General features: G+C 27.2%; 1 protein-coding gene across 1 annotated transcript in view; it reads left to right on the plus strand.

The window, feature by feature from the left end:
• hzg (herzog) overlaps nt 1-18395 on the plus strand; it is a 116431-nt gene extending 98036 nt beyond the window's left edge. The window contains exons 3-6 of the mRNA XM_065503007.1: nt 4575-4810; nt 10179-10360; nt 10613-10766; nt 12412-18395. Coding sequence (XP_065359079.1) covers nt 4575-4810; nt 10179-10360; nt 10613-10766; nt 12412-12804 — 965 coding nt within the window. The 3' untranslated portion in view covers nt 12805-18395. The remainder of the gene's footprint in view (nt 1-4574; nt 4811-10178; nt 10361-10612; nt 10767-12411) is intronic.
• Nucleotides 18396-21445: the final 3050 nt, after the last annotated feature.

Below are 21445 nucleotides of genomic sequence, written 5' to 3' on the forward strand. Positions count from 1 at the left end.
AATTGTTTCAAATACACATATTGTTATACATCCCAAACAGTTTTCCAAGGAAATGAAAAGTGTTATAAATTTAATATTATACATTCTATTTTACCACAAATCCTTAAAATACACATGATATTTTTTAATTCCATTTACAGTTTTCCATGTAAAAAAGTATGCTTTACACTTAAACTTTTACCTTTAATCCTTAAAATATGCTTAAAATGTCAATGAGCTGCTGTCTTGGCAAAGAAAGAACACACGCGTTATTAAATAATATATAAATTGAAATCCCTTAAGTATACTTTAATTTTGGAAACTTTTAAAGTCTTTAAGTAAACCTAAATCCAAAAACAAATTTGAATGTAAAACAAAATAGCGATTTAATAATAGTAATAATTTGTACATGTTAGTTATACTTATAGTTTAACTATGCCAATATTTATTTACTTTTACAACATTTAAAAATTTTAATTTTAAAAACTAACTAATATTGATATTTGTACTAACAGCTTTTTAAAAAAATTGTAATGAAAATTAATGCTGAAATGCTTTTAAAGTCTTACACATTTTTACAATTTCCAATGGGAATATTCGCTTGCTTTTTAATGCGATTTCTGTAGCTCAACTCAAATTAACTCAAACTGTGTATTAAGTATTAAGTAAGAAAAAACCACAATAAATAAATTGAAATATTGTGTTTTTTTTCGACAAATGATTTCATCTCACTGTCGTTTGCCAGAACTATAGATGGAGAAGTGCGAAAAACATATTAAATGAAAACAAAAGTTGAAAAGTTATAAATATGTTTTTCTTTAATTTTAAAATTGTGCTGAAATTTAAGAAAAGGAATAAATAATATTTTCCCTACTGAGATATGTATTAATTTGACTTATAAAGTTAGCATAGTAATGAAGATTCTGGCAACCTCCAGATTCATAGACTAGTTCACCAAATATCCCAGGTTAGGTTTAATTGGCAGTCGCCTGAAGTATAGCCGTTGTGATTATTTAAGGACCTACAATTGAAGCTGGAATATGACTACAGTAGGACTAACGGTTGAAGCTAAAATATGACTACAGATGCACCTACAATTGAAGTTAAAATGTGACCACAGTTCATGCTAAAATATGACTACAGAAGGACCTACAATTGAAGCTAGAATATGACTACAGTAAGACCTACGGTTGAAGCTAGAATATGACTACAGAAGGACCTACGGTTGATGCTATAATATGACTACAGAAGGTCCTACGATTGAAGCTACAATATGAGTACAATAAGACCTACGGTTGAAGCTAAAATATGACTGCGGAATGATGACTACTAAAATATGACTACTAAAATATGACTACAGAGAGAATGCAAATATCAGGTTCGAATTTATGTTGGCGCCTGGTTTCAACTCTGTTGTTTCCTTTTATGACCACGTGTTTAGGAACTCTGTAATTCTTGGACAATTTTCGATGTGATGTACACACGTTATAGAGACCAAATGATCGCTTTGCTATCAGTAAATATGTTGATATTCCTGTCCCATGATACCATGATACTGAAGTTGTTTTTAGCTTGAATTACGCTACCGTAATCTGGTTGCCTAAGGGACAATCTCAGATTCAACAGGTCCGAATAGATACCACATCCGACCTTTTCATGTAATTTTGATCCTGATCAGTTAATATCAGGATGACGTTCTCCGAATGATGACCATTATCATAGTCAGATCTATTGACCTTCACCAAATTATGGCCATTATCATAGAGATCTATTCGGTATCTTCGCCATAAAACTTGCATCTAAAACTTTTTCTGGAGAAAAACTGTTTCAATTTGGAAGATATTTTCTATAGAAAAACTTTCTCCATTTTGAAGATTTTTTTCTATAGAAAAACTGTCTCCATTTCGGAGACTTTTGTTAGAGAAGAACTGTCTCAATTTGGAAGATTTTTTTCTATAGAAAAACTGTCTCCATTTCAGAGACTTTCTAGATATAAACTGTCTCCACTTGGGAGACTAGAGAATGCGAGATTTTTTGGAGAATAACTGTATCCCTTTGGAGGAATTTTTCTAGAGAAAAACAGAAGATTTTTTTCTATAGAAAAACTGTCTCCATTTCGGAGACTTTTTCTAGAGAAGAACTGTCTCAATTTGGAAGATTTTTTTTCCAAATTTAGTAGATTTTTTCCAAAGAAAAACTGTCTCCATTTGGGAGACTTTTTCTAGAGAAAAATTGTCTCTATATGGAAGACTTTTTCTAGACATAATCTGTATCAATATGGGAGACTTTTTCTAGAGAAAAACTGTCTAAATTTGGAAGAATTTTTCTCCACTTGGAAGACTTTTTCTAAGGAAGAACTGTCCACATTTGGGAGACTTTTTCTAGAGAAAAACTGTCTCTATATGGAAGACTTTTTCTAGACATAATCTGTATCTATATGGGAGACTTTTTCTAGAGAAAAACTGTCTAAATTTGGAAGAATTTTTCTCCACTTGGAAGACTTTTTCTAAGGAAGAACTGTCCACATTTGGGAGACTTTTTCTAGAGAAAAACTGTCTCTATATGGAAGACTTTTTCTAGACATAATCTGTATCTATATGGGAGACTTTTTCTAGAGAAAAACTGTATAAATATGGGACGATTTTTCTAAAGAATAACTGCCTCCATTTCGGAGATTTTCTAGATAAAAACTGTCTCCACTTGGTAGACTTTTTCTAGGGATGGATTGTCCACATTTGGGAGACATTTTCTAGAGAAAAACTGTCTCTATATGAGAAATTTTTTTTTATAGAATAACTGTAACTGGAAGAATTTTTCTAGAGAAAAACTGTCTCAATTTGGAAGATATTTTTCTATAGAAAAACTGTCTCCATTTCGTAGACTTTCTAGATATACACTGTTTCCATTTGGGAGACTTTTTCTAGAGAAAAACTGTCTCCATTTGGAAGAATTTTTGTATTTTAAAGTTTTTTTGATGAAAAAATATTTTTTTCAATTTTGTAGGTCCAACTATGGTCTTATATACGTCGTTGCAAAGGTCTTTGAAATATCTATCATAAGATATCCATATTGTCTATATTAATGACTTAGTAATCCAGACATAGGTCAAAAATAGATCAAAAACCGAGGTTGTCCTGGTTTTTTCCCATATCTCATATCCATTTGTGGACCGATTTTGCTGATTTTAAATAGCAAACTTCTCGAAGAATGTCGAAGAATTATTGAAAATTTGGATCCCGAAGATACCTGGGGTCTTCAGAAAATTAATTTCAACAGACAGACGGACATAGACAGACATGGCTTAATCGACTCCGCTATCTATAAGGATCCAGAATATATATACTTTACTTTATTACAAACGGAATGACAAACTTATATATACCCTTCTCACGAAGGTGAAGGGTATACAAATAATTACTTTAAATATTACATTATGTAATGTTAAATTATTAATATTGAAATCGATCTAAAATGTAAACTTTTTTTTCAGACCCTGTTTCTGACACTTGTTGTAAATTTAATTGATTCCATCAAGAAAAAAACAATAATTAAAATTTATTTATAAAAAACCTAATAACCTTTTTATACTTAAATTGAAAAAAATAAAAAAAAACAACTTAATTGTTTGGGTAACCATGGTTTTGACATTTGTTGTAAAAACTTTATTGCCTTGCTTGCCTGCCTTCCATTTTGCAGGCTAAAAAACCAACTTTAAACGCCTAAAAGTATGTCATCTACATACACAATTTAAAATTTCCATTTTTAATTTAACCCTGCTGTAAGTAACGCTGCTCTTAGCTCAGCTTGATATTATTGCCTTAATAAATATTATAAATTATACTATTAAGGTAAAATTTTCAACTTAATTAAAGTTGTTTGTTTTATACTACTTCCGTTAAAACTCATTTAACGCATAATTGAGACATTTCCAACATAAATGTCAACATAAAAAAAACAACAAATATTTTATGAACTCATACATGCTATTTGCTACATAAGGCTAATTAAATTAATTCATGTTTTCATATGCTTTTTATTTTTTTTTTTGTTACAAATAAACTCTTTAAAAGCCTTGTTAATAAAAACAAAAAGTTGCTTAAACGTCAAACGTTTAACATTGAATCCAATTTGCTGTGAACTTCAACTTTCGACACGTAACGGAAATTAAACCATTTTCGTGCACGTTTTAATACAAAAAACGCATTTCCGTTTTTATATTATGACCTGTATTAACAATTAAATTATTGTTACTTTTATGCTTAAATTGTTGCCCTAGAAGGCAGGTTTTATTTAAATTAGTAAATGTCAAATTGAATTTAATTTAATAAGGTAAATTGAACTGTTGATTGGTGTAAAATAAAATTTTTGTTTAAATGAGTAACGAATCATGGCAGTTCCTTTTATAGAAATTTAGACATTTCTAGGCAGAGAAAATATAATTCACTGGAACTTATGAATTTGTTAAGAATTGAAATTAACATAATTTTTTTATAAAATTAAGGAATTTCTAAACAAACGTTTCGTCGAAAACTTTTATAATTTTAATAATTTATATTTATTTCATTAACGATTTTATCTAATTTTTTACTTTACAGATGACGTGGAACGTTTAAAACCACAAAAACGCGGTTTCTTTCAATCAATTTTATGCTGTTGGCGGCGTAATCGTACAAAAACAAATCAAAATGGCACACCCATTGACGGTTCAACAACACCGCCACCATTACCGGACCAACAAAGGTACCTACTACCTCAGGTTAGGCATTCGGATATGCACAAAAAATGTATGGTTATCGATTTGGATGAAACATTAGTGCACAGTAGTTTTAAGGTAAGTTTTAATGACGCATTTTTCAAATACTTTCAGCCTAACCACAAAAGCCCTAAAGTCGATTTTAAGTCGAAATTTCGTATCATAAAACAAATTTCAAATATAATTTAAAATGTTGTTTTATTATTATAAAATAAGCTTTATGTACATTTTGTTTTTTTTTTAAGTTTTTGAAATTTGTTTCTTTTATTTACATTCATTGAAAAATATTTTCATTTATTTGAATGTATGTATAAGTTAGAAAAAGTTTTGAAAGCTTTTTTAAAATGTTTCTTATGGTACGAAAAAGGCAAAAGTTCTATTTTAAAATAAAGTCGATTTTAACAAAAATTAACTTTAAAATTTCTTTTATAGTTAGGCGGGTTTTTTTTTTAATATCTATTCAAATTATACTAAACTTTATGGGGTTTCTAAAAAGATTTGTAGAGAAGAAGTATCATTGAATGCTTATGTTTATCCATGCAATTTTATTTGTGTTGTAGTCCTTTGTAAATAAAGCACATGTCAATATATAGTTTATTCCTTAATAAAATTACGTCATGGTTGGTAAACTTTGGTGTAATTAAAAAGGTAAATTTTATAGTGGCTAATGTGTAAATAAAATGAGAAATAACCTCGAATCTGAATAATGATACTTTAAGAACAAATTATAAAGAAATTCTCGAATGAAAATAAATTTATATAAATAAAGGATAATGCTAGTTCCTCAATTCCGATTCTTTCAAAGGAGGACCAAACATTCATTAACACGGTTGATAAAGCTAATCTTTTAGCTGAATTAGACGCAAGTAATTCTCACTTGCCGGAAAGTGATTAACCACTGCCCGAACTAGAAAGAGTATCAGTGACTATGTCAAGTATATATTCGAGCTCCTTCTGTTAAAAGGTTTTTATCGGATTTCAACGTAAATAAATCTTCTGAGCCAGTTATTGGAAGGTTGCTAATGTAACACCAATTCCTAAAAAAGAGAGAGGCAACAACCTTGAAAATGATCACTCAATAGCAATTTGTTCTGCACTTTCCAAAGTTAGGGAGAGTCCAACAATCTACTCAGTGACCGGCAGTATGGCTTTCGTAGTGGACGATCTACGGGAGACTTGCTAGCCTTCCTATCGGAAAATTGGTGTCGTTCTATTCACCGTTTTGGCGAAAGTAATGTGGTGGCTCTAGATATTTCCAAGGTATTTCGATAGAGTGTGGCATTGAGCACATTTATCAAAACTTATTTCTTTTGGTGTCGGTAATAACTTCTCTCGATTTATATCGAGCTTTCTCAGAGTTCACACTATACGAATTGTTATAGATGGGATCTCAACAAACGAGCTTAAGATAAATTGAGGGGTACTGCAAGGCTCCGTTCTTTCTCGTACTCTATTACTTATGTTTCTAAACCAGTGGTGCCCGAACACATACCATCAAAGCTTTGATTGTGTTGTTAAAACAGCGGAGAATTTGATTTGATTTTGTTCTGTGAGATGAAATCAAAGCAACAAACACATGATCATTATAAGAACAGCGGAGAATTTGATTTGATTTTGTTCTCTGAGATGAAAACAAATCAACAAACACATGATCATTATAAGAAAACGCACAAGTAAGCTTATAGTGTATGTGTATCAAAGTAACGTCAGCAGAATTTTCTTGCCCTATTACGCGTGCTACGGAATTGTGATTTCGGGCACCACTGTTCTAAACTAATCGTTTGCAGCTGACGGGCAACATTTACCATCCATACTCATTCAGTTATAGAAAAAGCCTGTCGGAGATTGGGGAAATCCATCCCTTTTGTGATCGATTGGCGAGTGGACCGCACAACACACTACAGTCAAAATTCGTTCTTTAGCCGTGGAACTAACTTTTCGCTGAAGTCTTTTCTGTCATTTTCAATGTAGAAAAATTCAAACCGAATGTCCACAAACACTACTCCCTCTTTCCTCCCTCCCATAACCTCAGGGGTCATCCCCTGAGTGATGGTCCAAGAAGAATAAAAAAACTGATTATTTATGTTCGAAATTTAATTAATTTCAATAAAAATGTTGAAGTATTTTTTGATCCTAAATATCCACTTTTCGAATTTTATACATTTTTAGAAACAATAATAGTTTTAGACAATGTTCGAAAATTCGAATTTAATTTCGAAAAATTTAAATTTTTTCCAATTTGTTGCAAATTACCTACTACTGTAAATAAAAACCAATAATTTTTTTTAGATTTTTTCGAATTTTTAGCCATTTTGAAAATTCAAACTTAATAAACGTTAAGAAATTTATAAAAAAAAATTTAAGAAAAATATTTATGAATTTCTATAAAATTTCTGAAAATATCAAAATTTAAGAATTTTTGGATTATTTAATACCATTTTTGAAAATTCAAACTCAATTTCGAATATTCAAAATTTCTGCCAAAAGATTTCTGTTAATATTCTTTTAATAAAATTTCTGAAAATATCAAAATTTAAGAATTTTCGGATTATTTAATACCATTTTCAAAAATTCGAACTCAATTTCGAAAATTCAAAATTTCTGCCAAAAGATTTTTGTTAATATTCTTTTAATAAATATAAACTCAAATTGTTAATTTTGAAAATTCGAACTTAAGAAACTGGTAAACAAATAATTTCTTTAAAATTTATAAAAATAATTAAAGTTAATTTATTTTATAAACCAAAAATTCAATTAATTCATCTAAAGAGTTCAATTGTTAACAAATAACAATCACGATAATCGTATTTATTAACAATTGAACTCTTTAGATGAATTTTTAACTTTAATTTTTTTTCGATATTTGTTTGAATGAAAAATTTTTAAAATTTTATATTTATTTTAAAAATATAAACTGAATTTCTAATAATTTAAGACCATGTTCGAAAATTCGAACTCAATTTCGAAAATTCAAAATTTCTGTCAAAATATTTCTATTCATCCACTATTAATAAATATGAACAACAATTTTAAATTTTTCGTTATTTTCTAATATTTAGAAAATTCGAACTTAATAAATTTTAAGCAATTTTAGAGAAACAATGATTTTTTATAGAAATTTTAAAATTTTCTTACATTTTATTAACATGTTCGAAAATGTTAATTTAATTGACGACGTAATTCGATTTGAACGATCACATCTTCCAATTACAATGTATTAATCATACAAATTCGAACATTTTCGTTTTCAAATTAAATAAAATTACGGAGTAACCCGTATAATGCCATTTATAATGGTAATGGTACGTGCAAATTTCCTAATTAAAAAAAATTAATAATGATTGGAAATTATAGTCTTTCTTAAATGTAAGAAGCTATGTTTAAATTTCATTTGATATTAAAATGTATAGTTTTTCTAACGTTGGACTTTGTGTTTAAAAGGTAAATGCAGTAAATTTGGTGCATCGCTGATATATTGTATGCAAAACTGCTTGCGGTTTTCCAATTTGTCGCCAGAATAAATTATATTTTATCACCACAGAGAATGCAAACGCTTTCTCTGTGGTGATCCTTTCAATTTTCTTATAATTTCGTATTGTATCATTGTCACTTAGTCCACTAATTTGCGTCCCCAATAATGTCGGCCTGTTAAACTGCAACCTTTTGCATCTGGAAATGATGCCATTGTATTAAACAACAATGATGCCCAATATGCAATTTCAAAAGCTAAACTTTGATATTTTGCTAATATTGCTTTTAAAAGGACATAGAGAAACTATTTAAAAACATATATAACCGCGTTTACGAGATTAGCGTAAAATTTTATTTATTTTATTTGTAAAAGTTCACACTCTCATTGGCTTACAAACACATTCTATATAGAAATTAATTTAAAAACACATGTACCTCTCGTATGTGTTAATAATATATTGTGGCTAATAAATACTGCTCTTCTCTTTGTTATTTAGCTGTTTACACATGAAATTTCCTTGAATTCTATAAATACTACTCGCATGCTTTTGTGTTCATCAACACCATCGTGCTCATTGCATAGTTTGTGGCGTTGTTTTAAAATCTCTTTGAAGAGCAGTTTGTCCTCTTCGTGCTTCCTTCCGTCTGTTGTTCTTTTCAAGGATATTGTAATATATTTTTTCTGCTTTTAATTTAATTTTCTATAAAAATAAACTAATTTAATTGTAATGCTTTGTTTAAGGATTAAAATGTTTTATTTTGCTCTTTGTACATGGTTTTTTGAAGCATACTTTTAGGTGTTTAGTTTTAATTGAATGATGAAAACATATTTTTTGGAAACTAAAATTATAGAAATATTTATACAATGATGATGATCTAAATTCTCTCAATTCTAATAAAATAATGCCTAATTTAGTTTCCTGCGACTATTTTCTTATTAAAGGATAACTAGGCTTTAGATAGAAAAATATGGAGTTCATGGATTTTTGAAGAAATCTTTTATATATTTTTAAAATAAAATTTAGCTTGGCTTAATTTAAACGAAACGTTCCGACTTGTCATATATAGGAAATATTTTGACAATATTCGCCATATTTAACTGCTAAAAATATCTTTTGCCATATTTCAGGCAACTAACATTATTTTCATTTAGTCTTTCCTTAAAATCATGCTTAAATTCCGATTAACCTCTACTTCCTAATCTTTTTTTTATGACATTATTTATACCATTATTCTCTCTTTTTTATTTGTATGTTTATTCAAGTGAAATTAAAAATTTATTTTTAAAACTCTCCATTATTCATAATGCTACTAACATAACATCATTTTTCAAAATATTTATGTATATAAAAACCCCAACATGTTGAAAAATAAATTGTGCATCATTGTGCTTTACTTATTTATAGTATTTCCAAATTTTGTTGCATACTTTGAGGCTATTTCATATATATATACACAATTTATTGCATACTCCTAGGGTATTGTTTGGTAAATTACTTTTACATACTATTTTTTTGTGATTTTGTTATCATTGTTATTGACGTTTCGGTTTTCTTTTTTTATATGGCCATTCAATTGTGTTTGAACAAAAAGCAAGATTTCACTGTAAAATGTTGACTGCAAATATCAACATCAATATGGTTGGAATACAATTTTTTGTGGTTTTAATGTTGTTGAAGTGTTTCAATGTTAAATATGTCAGACTGTTTAACGGTTTGTCAGCATAGACTGTGTTTCCAAGGGAGTATATAAAAATAAAAACTAAATTTTTTCTTGGCATCGACCAATGAGTCATCCTTTTTAAGTATTTATACACATACCACAAATTGTAGCAAAAATAATGTAAAATTTATGATTCATTTTTTTTGGCAAAAGTTGTGAATGTAAAAAAAAACTTCACTTCTTTTTTAAACTTTTGTTTTTCTTAAATAAACTTTTAAATATTTATTTTTTGTTTTGTTTACTTCCTTTTTAGCCAATTCCAAATGCTGATTTTATTGTACCAGTTGAAATTGATGGCACCATTCATCAGGTGTACGTTTTAAAACGGCCCTATGTTGATGAATTCCTACGAAAGATGGGCGAATTATATGAATGTGTATTATTTACAGCATCACTAGCCAAATATGCAGATCCAGTTGCCGATCTGTTAGATAAGTAAGTAGCTCACTTCTTCATCATTTGATTTATATAAATGTAGTCTCCATATTCTCTACTTTATGATCATAATAAATTTATATCAAAACTGAAACATAGAGACAAGACGTAATTGTCAAAAACCTAACTCTTGTTGTATCAAACATATGAGTTGTTGTTTTTTTGTTTGACTAATCGCAGAGTCTCGTCTCTATGCATTATTCTCTATGACTTGAGATTTATTTATTAATTTCTTTTTATTTCTTTAAACAGATGGAATGTTTTTCGTGCAAGACTGTTTAGGGAATCATGCGTTTATTACAGGGGTAATTATATTAAGGATTTAAATCGCCTTGGACGCGATTTACAAAAAATTGTTATTGTTGATAATTCACCAGCTAGTTATATATTTCATCCAGACAATGCGGTAAGTTCAATTTTATTATTACGAAAAAATTAACTATTATTTTAATTTTCAAAACCATAAGAAATTGGATTTCTTAATTATTCCTTTTTAGCAATCATAATGATTTAATTCATAGATTTAATTTTGTAGTACGTAAGACTTAAGCCAAGTTTTTGACTTGTCATTTAAATACATATTTAATTAATTTTTACTTAAAATTAAGTTGTATTTAAATACAGTAGCACTACTAAATATCAAAAATAACCAAAACAAAAATTTATACATTTTGCCCAATAAGAAATAAAAGTTTGTTAAACAAAAAATTAATCGTAGGAAATTGTACAAAATAAGCTCCAATTGCCCCGCAGCGGAATTGTAGTTTTTGCAAGACGCTGTTTTTAGAAAGACGCCGTATTTTTGTTTTTTTTTTTCACGACAATAGAGTGAAAAAAACCAAACAACAAAAGTCAGCTGTCAAAAACATATGGTAGTTTATGAAACTTAAATAGAATTTAAATGGCCGACGTTGGCCATTTAAGTATCATTTAAAAAAGCACTGAGAAACTCATTTTCGTATTTAAATAGAACTTAAATATAATTCATATTTAAATACGAAGTCAAAAACTGGCTCTTAAGACTTCAATAAGCTTTCCTTATTGAAGACTTCTATTTCTTCGAATTCAAATATAAATTAGCTTAATCAAAGTTACTGACTCATTAAATTTTTCTTTAATTAATATTTAACAATTTGTTTCATTAATTTTGTAAATGATTGAAAACAAAACACAATAAAATTGAATGAAGAAAAAATGTTTGCATTCAATTTGAATTAGATTTGAATTTGTAAAAATTTAATAATTCAAAGGGTGAAAGAAGTATATTAGGAATTAATTCAATAATGAATAAATTCTTTTTAAAGGATTAGTTTTTTGAGAATGAATTAATGGAATGGATCGCTGATATTTTAGTTCTTAGTTATTTTAAAAACTACCGGACTCATTAAAATAAAATTTATAATTTAAGAAAGCTATTACACCTTCTTTTTATATCAATAAATAGCTTTTTAATATTTAACAAGGTTGGCTACCGGTTACCGCTAAGCTACTGTTTTAGAAATAATTGCAATTACCGTTACCGATATTCTTGTTTAATGTAGACTACTGATACAGGATGGGCAAATTTGAGGTTGGGAAGGAACTAGGATTAAAAACACACTCTTTTTTGAGAAGATAGTCAAGCGGCATAAAAATACAAGATAATTTTATCATTCAACAACTGAATTGTTTGCCCGGATGTGTGGCTGGTGATGACATCTTGTTAATCAATAGATTTACTTTTAAAAAATCCACCATATGTCCCCACAGTTTCGCTCTATCTCAAAGTATTTAATTAATAGGAAATGTATCAAATCTTCCAAAAGAACTCCTATGTTGGTAACGCTATTATTTCAAACTGACTTTATTTTGTCATTAGAAATCTTACGAAATAAGTGAAAAATATATGTAAAACAAATGATTTCTTTCGTGTATATTTGTATATATAAAGTTACTTAACACGTTTAACCACTAAAATAACGATATAAGATTTGACATAAACGAATCTACAACATTCATGTTTCTCTAATTTAATCTTTAACTAACCATTTGTTTTTGTACTTTATTTACAGGTTCCTGTGAAATCATGGTTTGATGATGCCAGTGATTGTGAACTATTGGAACTGATACCTTTGTTTGAGAAATTAAGCAAAGTCGATTCTGTATATAGTGTTTTGTGCAATTCAAATAATCCCTTAAACAATCACAATCAACAGCAGCAGCAACAACAACAGCAACAACAACAAGCACAGAACCAACAGCAACTGCAGCCAACACCACAACATCAAATGAATCAACAACAACAGCAGCAGCAACAACAGACTATAACAGCAACAACTATTATAACTCAAGCTTCAACATTATCCACGCCAACAATATTAACGTCACAGCAACAGCAGCAAATACAACAGCAACAACAACCAGGAAGTCCGCCCAATTCAAATGATTTAAACAATAAAACGTAACATCAGTGGGAATTAATGTTTATAAATATTTAATTTTCAAAAATTAAAAAAACCCATTTTTTTGTTTAAAAATTATAAAAAAAAAGTGAAAAAAAAATTGCAAAAAAAATAAGAATTGAAAATAATGCATATTATATATACTATATATATTTTTTAAAAAATAATTTATTTTTTAAGATTTTATTTGTTGAAAAAAGAAAAAAAAATAACATTAACAGAATTATTTTTTATTTTCTTAAGTTGTTTTTATTTAACATTTATTTAACTTGACACATTTTGTTGTTTTAAAAGCGATATTTTTTTTCAAATGATTTAAGAAAAATTTAAAGAATTTACGGTAAATTTGAAAATTTGTTATTTAAGAACGATTTCGACTTTAAAAAGAAAATTAACAAAAATTCAGCAATCGAAATTATTAAATTGTAAAATATGACACTCAAAAACTATTTGATTTTAAATAATTGTAAATATTGCGATTTCGAACTAAATACTTTATTAAATGAAAGTAATCAACTGAGAGCTATTGGTTCTTATTCGATAATATGAAATTTTAAAGTTTATTTGGACATTACGAAAACAAATGAAAACTGTACTAATTCGAACTAAAAATTTATAATAAAAAAAAAATTATAAAACCATCGAGTTCTTATTTATAAGTATATTTAAAATCAATTCGAAAATATGAAATTTAAATTAAAATAAAAAAAAAATACTAATAAAGAATATTAACAACTTAGAGCAATTGGTTCTTATTCAAAATTATATGTTTTCAGAATGGTTCGAAACAAATTTATGTACCTTTTAAAAGTGATCTGTTGGTATTAAATAAAAATCTTAAAATCACTTCTTAAAATATGGTTAGTTTATTTTAAGAAATTATTAAATGAAAAGAAGCCAATTCGATTCAATTATTTACTTATGTTATGTTGTATTTAACATTATTATTTGACATTTCTTGAGGTATTATCAGATTTTTATACAGACAGTTTTCATTTTATCTTTAATCTAGTACGAAACTATCGTAGGCGTAAGACGTTTACGCCAACCACGATAAGGATGAATAATTTGAAAACTATGACAGCTACTACATTTCACTCCGATTATTCGAAGCTCTTTAGAAATAGATTATTATTTATTTAATTATTATTTTCAAAAAGTTATTTGGTGATTCAATTATAATATATTTTTTTTAAATTATACAGTTTCGAACACAAAAAACTAAATTTTATAAATATTTTGGTGCCATATTGAAAAAAAATGGCTTTTATTCTGTAATAGTGTTGGGCATAATCGTTCGTTTTACCGATTGTTCATATTTATTCAGAACAAATATGTATTTGCAGAACAGGTGATATTTTTAAATAAGTTTTTTTCAAAATATAAGCGGTAATAATCTACTGTAATTTCAAACGAATAAAGTCAAAAAAAGAACATCTTCTCACAAACTTGTGAATATATTTCTTATATGGAAAACTTCATGTTAATATCGAATTAAAATGCCAGTTATATACCACCAGTCTTGAACACATTCCGTTCGGAATGTTTTCCATTTCGTAGTTACTATTCCTATCGCTTTAGTTTCTTCAAATTCCGTTAATTTTATAACTTCGCAAAACTTTTAATAAGTCTATTTACTTCAATTTTAAATTGAAAAAGCTTTTTGCATTACAAAACCAAAACGTAATGGAATTTATAAGAAATACAAAAAAATATCAGTACCACTTGTAAAACTAGAAGTGAATTCATTTCGAAAAACGTTTTCGTTTTATTTTTTCCAAAGCGGCAAATTGCGGAATTAATTCCACTTTCGATCAGAATGTAATGCTGTGACAGCAGGGATAAACGTAAGACATTTATCGACGTTGACATTCGAAAAAAACTTTATTAAAATATGATCAAAATTAAAGTTTTAATACACTATTTCAATAAATTTTAAATGAATGGAAACTAATTCCAAATTAAAATAAATTATTTTACAAATATATTCCTCCATTTAAGAGGAATATCTGTGTTCTAACATAATAACATTCGGAATAAATGGTTGCATTCCAAAATCAAATAAGTTTCAAGGAATTAGACAAACAAATGAAAATGTTTTCAGTCAGTTTGAAAAAGAAATTATAAAATTAATTTGTTTTAAAGTTAAACTGGAATTCGAAAACTAAAATTACGAATTTCTATGTTAAATACACTAATTATTCGAAAGTGTTTTATTTTGAATCATATTACGAAGTAACTCCTCTGTTTCAGAGCTTAAAATTAATTTATTAAATTTGAGTTTAATTCACTAAAATATTAATTTGGAATTAAAAAATGTCAGCTGTTCATACCATAAATCCATTCCGAACATATAATTCTTTAGCTTCATTCATCGTTGAATTAATTCATATGATTCAATTTTTGTTAATTGAAATCTAATCCAAACTGAATTAAAATTTTTTTTCTTTGCTTTAATCATTTTCAAAATTGACTTAATCCTTTTTGTAATAGATTTGAATTGAAGAAAAAATTTAATCATTCAATACATTTTCAAGACTATTATCAGGCCTGTCACAGCAAACCATTTCAATCGAAAGTGGAAATAATTCCGTATTTCGCTTATTTAGAAAAAGTAGAATGAAAATTTCTTTCGGAATGAATTGGAATTGACATTTCCAATTTATTACTTGTTTTTCTTAAAATTTTAATCAATTTCTGTACCAAATACTTCACTTTTGTTTTAATATAAAAAACGCTGTCAAATTAAAATCAGAAATACAGAATTATTAAATATTTTTGGAATTAACAAATTACACGGAATCTAAAGAACCTAAAACTAAATCGATCGGAATAAAAACTACGGAATTGAAACCATTCGAACATTTTGCTGATTCAACAAGGAATTAATTCTATAAAGATTAAATTCTTAAAAGAATGAATGAACTTTTGGAGTACAAAGGAATTAAGCCTATGAATTAATTCATAATGAATTCGTTAACGGAATGGTTAAGATATACCCCCATATGCATAAACAGTTTATAAATTTATCAAAGGTTTATGAAACAGATTTTGTATGGAAATTTTGTTTTATAAACCTTTGATAAATTTATAAACTGTTTATGCATATGGGGGATAGCTTTTATTTTGATGTTGGAAATGGAATTAAGAATTCTTCCGAACCTTTGCCCTGTTTTTACTTAATTTTCGAAAATTATTAAATTTCGAAAGCAGCATTTTTGTTATTTATTTTTTAAATAGTAATAATATTCTTTGAATTATTACAGATTAATTGTAATAAATGAACTTGACCAAAATTAAAAATTTACTTTCAAACCACTTCCTATTGGTAAACCTTATTTTATTTCAAAATAAGTATTTTTATTCTATATTCTAAGAAACATTTTTAGAATTTGACAAAAAGAAATGTTATTCAAAATAAAAAACACAGATTACAACTAGATAGGTAACAGAGTGCCAAAATCTTAAGTGTGTTGTCAAAAACGTAATTCTTGAGAATGTAATGAAAAGAGAGTAATTTTGTTGAATTTTTTTCATTGACATTTCTCTCACCTTCCGTTCTATATATTTATTCTATGATATAAACCACAGATTACACAGATATGAATCACATGATACCAGTAATATGGAAACAGAAACCAAATAAAAGAAAATGCCAAATGATTCAATGAATTGGAACAACTCAATTCAATTTGATCGAAAACTGTAAACCGAAACGGAGTAACTTTTTCAAAATGAATTCATATATTTTGAATTTCTTTAAATCGAATTTATTTACTTTCGAGTAAATAAACTTTTATCAATGTACTAATCGGGCGACTGGAACCTCAAATTATTTTTAAAATACTCGATTTACAGAAATTTATTACATTTTTTTTTATTTAATTTAATTTTATTTAAAGATTTTCGAATTTGAGTAAGAAATTCACATTTTTTGGTGTTCCGTAAATCGAATCTATAGGGATTTACTCGTTTTACATTCGAGTAAACCAGACTGTTTCAATGTACAAAAACGTGCGGCTTGCAGAACATCAATTATACTTTTTTGAAAATCGATCGGTTTCGATATCACTCAATTTACAGAACAGGGGCGATTATATTTAAAAGCTTTCGTTTCAAAATCAATGAAAAAAGTTTAAAATTTTGTTCCAAAAACTTGAAAATTTTTTATTGGAATTTTTTAATCCTTTTTCTGTGGAAACTTTAAGAATTTAAAAAATAAACAACTCTATTTAATCAGCTGCGAATTTAATTAAGATGAAATTCGTTTGTTATGGACTGTTTTAACGAACTCCTGGAGAGTTTTTTTGTTCCAAAAACTTGAAAATTTTTTATTGGAATTTTTTAATCCTTTTTCTGTGGAAACTTTAAGAATTTAAAAAATAAACAACTCTATTTAATCAGCTGCGAATTTAATTAAGATAAAATTCGTTTGTTATGGACTGTTTTAACGAACTCCTGGAGAGTTTATTGGTAACTCAGTTCGAAATGCTTACATGTTTTCAATTCAAATTTACCGTTTTTACTTTAAATTCTTTAATTTTTGCAATATTTTAACAATTTTTATTTAATACTTTAAATTTTATTTAATTTCATTGAAAAAATCCGCAAACTCTAAAAGATCATTAAAAAAATTTAAAATTTTTTTCTACATGTATTTAAATATTAAATAACAAACTTTATATACATATAAAGAAGAAGAAAAAACAACAACAAACTATGTATTTGTATACATAATATATATATATACATACATACTAATTTATATATAAAAAATGGTTAAACCCTTTAATTTTATAACAAACAAAAAATATAAGCAAAAATCTATATATTTGCAATAAAAAAATAATAAAATTATTAATACAAAAGAAACAAAAAAAAAAATCAAATATTTATATATTTTTTAATAAATATCTAAAAAAGAAAAAAATATATATAATAAATGGAATATATAAAAAACAACATATTTTTTAATACAATCTTAAATATAAAGAAAAATATATATATGAAGAAAAAACTACTAAATACTACTTCCCTGCCCTCATTCACATATTAACTAATAATTAATAACAGAAAGAAACAAATATAAAAGAAATATAAATAAAAACCCACAAATACCAGAAATCCTTAATTATAATTTAAAAACCCGCCTAAAGGTATAAGAGAGTTTTTTTTTGTATTAATTTACCCACAATATTTAAATTTTAATTTAAAGCCGATTTTGAGGGCCTTGAGCTTAAAGAAAAAAGCTTCAACATAAACAAGAGTCTTTATTTCTTATAATTATAAATATTTTTTTTAATTTTTAATCCTTTTTGTTTTAACACATTTTTTTAACAAAATAAAACGTGTGTGTGTTTTTTGAATTAAACAAGTAACAAACAATTAATTTAATTTTGTTTATTCATTTTTAAATTAACTTCATTATTTTAACTTATATGATTTTTTTTAATTTATATAAATATATTTTCTAATTTAGTTAAAAATTGAAATAATAATTAAAAAAATAATATTAAGTTTTAAGCTTAAACACGAAAAAAAAACAACAAATTCAGAAAATCAAAATGATAATAAAGTTTTAATTTACCACCAAAGTTTTCTTTTGTTTATTTTTTAATTTATTTTAATTTTTCTGCTTATGTTTTGTTAAAAAAAAAAAACAAATATTTATTATTGAAAATGCTTTATTGTTTTTCAAAATACTTGTCAAGAAGTTTAAAGCAAATTTGGATAAATTCGAAGTTCTTTTTCAGAATATGTTAATGTTAAAGACGACTCGAATGTAAATATTTTCGAAATTCAAATGATAAACTGAGAAAATGCCTAAACAAAATAGCTTGATCCATTCCTCAGGGTAACATACAGACGTCAAAAACCTTATGGGTAAAAACCGGTTTTCGAATAATTCGAAAAAGCGTAATTTTTAAAAACCGGTTTTCGGTTTTTTCTATCAAAAACCGGTTCAAATAACCGGATTTTAGCCTTTTTTGTCAATTTAAGAATTGAGTGGCAAGGGTATATAAAGTTTGTCATTCCGTTTGTAATTTCTACATTTTTCATTTGCGACCCCACAAAGTATATATATATATTCTGGATCGTTATACACTGAATCAATTAAGTCTTGTCCGTCGATTAAGCCATGTCCGTCTCTCTGTCTGTTGAAATCAGTTTTCTGAAGACCCCAGATATCTTCGGGATCCAAATCTTCAATAATTCTGTCAGACATGCTTTCGAGAATTTTGCTATTTAAAATCAGCAAAATCGGTCCACAAATGGCTGAGATATGAGGAAAAAACCAAGACGACCTCGATTTTTGACCTACATATATCTGGATTACTAAGACATTAATATAGACAATATGGATATCTAATGATAGATATTTTAAAGACATTTGCAACGACGTATATAAGACCATAGTAAGTTGGACCTACAATGGGTCAAAATCGGAAAAAAAGAAATTTAAACCCGAATTTTTTTTTCAAAAAAAAAAAATTTAAAAAACAAAAAAAAAAACAGGGTTTCGATATTCAGCTCTAGCAACATATTTCTTACATTTGACTATGCAGTAAATATGAAATTATCTCATTTCATCACAATCAGCTAATATAAATATTCATACTGTTCGTTCGTATTACTATTAAAATTGCAATGCTAGTCTGCAATTTTTAGTAGCAAACACAATCCATTGCATATCCACCAAAATATATGTTCGTGCTTTAGTACCACACACAGTTTTTCTGTCGTGCTAATATTGCACTCCATTCGTTTTATTTTGTTGTGCTGGCAAACTTTTCTAGCAAAAATACACACTTCTGTAGTTGTGCTATAGCACAATTGACATTTCTGCAATTGATGCTATCAGTTGCTGTTCTTGATAAGTGCATAACAACATATCAGTAAACACACCCAATGTACAGTTGGGCAGAATCAAAATTTTTTTGAAATATATCTGGCATTTCTAAACGGCTGATCTGATCAGGATAAAATTTGACGCGGGCATAGCCAAGGAGTATTCGAGTTTAAATTATTGAAATGGGACCTACAAATGCCTCAGGGGCGGCGCTATGGGGGCTCAGAATAGGGTACCTTCGTCATGCAAAATTTTTAAACACGTGCCATTTTTTTGTTTCCCATTCGATTTCAAAGAGTTTTATATGTTTAGAAAGCGCTCGCCTATGTCTTGAAAAAATATGCTTGTGTGTGCTATTTATCTCTTATACTTTTCGAGTTATAGGCATTTCAAAATTGAAATTTTAAAATTTTGCCATACCTTGGTCCGCTTTTTTAAAAATATAGGTCGTACTTTTGTACCGAACGGGCTCGATTTTTTTTTGTTAGTTAGACAACTAAATTATCAGTAATATACAAAATATTTCAGAGTAATATCGATTATAGATCCAAAAATAAACGATTTTCAATTTAAGAATTCAAAAAATAGTAGATTTTTGCTGTTTTTTGGATGAAAAGGTGACTTAAATCTTTTTTATTAAAAAAAAACTTTCTTTAAGAACATATAACAATTTTATGTTTTTCTGTAAGGTAGCTTTACAGAGAACATTTTGATATAAAAAACATGTCCTATTTTTTGAACATGTTGCCCTTTCGTCCTTCGGAATTTGACCTATTTTTTGATAAAAATTTCAACTTTGGGCCACATGTTCTAAAATCCCAAAGTTGGGATCAAAAAACGGAAAGCAGCTTTAGAAACCTTGATTTGTTCCCTGTTTATCCCCAAAGTATTTTCCCAGCCCCGAAGGAAATGTAGACCATATGGTTAAAATTGTAAAAAATAAAATTTTCGGGATTTTCGCTTAAATTTTTAGGAATTGTGGGATTCCTTTTAACCTTTTGAAAAGTTTTTTTACACTTTGTAATTTGGAATGACAAATTTAAAAAACGTTGAAAATTTCATTGAGTTTTGCTAATAAATAAAGATTTTATTACATATTACATATTTATTGAGTTTCTAAAACTAAAATTTTTATCAAAATTTTAATAGGATTGCAAATACATATTAGGAACAATTTGATCCACATTTATTCCGAACATTTTTTTTCTTGTTTAGATATTTTAATTTTTGGTCTTACAAAAAAAATGCAAGTCAATATCTCAGTTAGATTCAAAAATATTTACACTAATGAATAATCGTTATTTCGTATTACATACTTGACAATAAAATAACTAGCAGCATCCAAATAGCCAAAAAACAAGAAATATCAATGCAACCATAGCAAAGCAACCAAAGAAATGTAAATTGCTGCCAGAGAAAATTGATAGCACAACAAAACAAAAACGAATGCTGACGCGCAATATTAGTTCGGCAAAAAAGTGTGTATGCTGCTATAGCACGAACATATATTTTGGTTGTTGTGCTACAATAACGAGTTGTCAACTGGTTGTATCTGCTACTAGAAATTGCAAACTAACTTTGCAATTTGTATAGTAATATATGAATAGTAACAGCAATTTATATTAGCAGAGTTATACAAAATTATAATAGTAACTATATTTTTAGTATGCAGATTGATAAAAATGTATATTTACTGCAATTGACGGCTAATATAGTAGCAATTGTAAACCCTGAAAAAAAATTTTAAAATTTAAAAAAAAAATTTAAATAACAATCAAAAAATTTTTTTTCCAA

This window comes from Calliphora vicina, chromosome 3 (assembly GCF_958450345.1).
Source record: "Calliphora vicina chromosome 3, idCalVici1.1, whole genome shotgun sequence".
NCBI lineage: Eukaryota > Metazoa > Arthropoda > Insecta > Diptera > Calliphoridae > Calliphora > Calliphora vicina.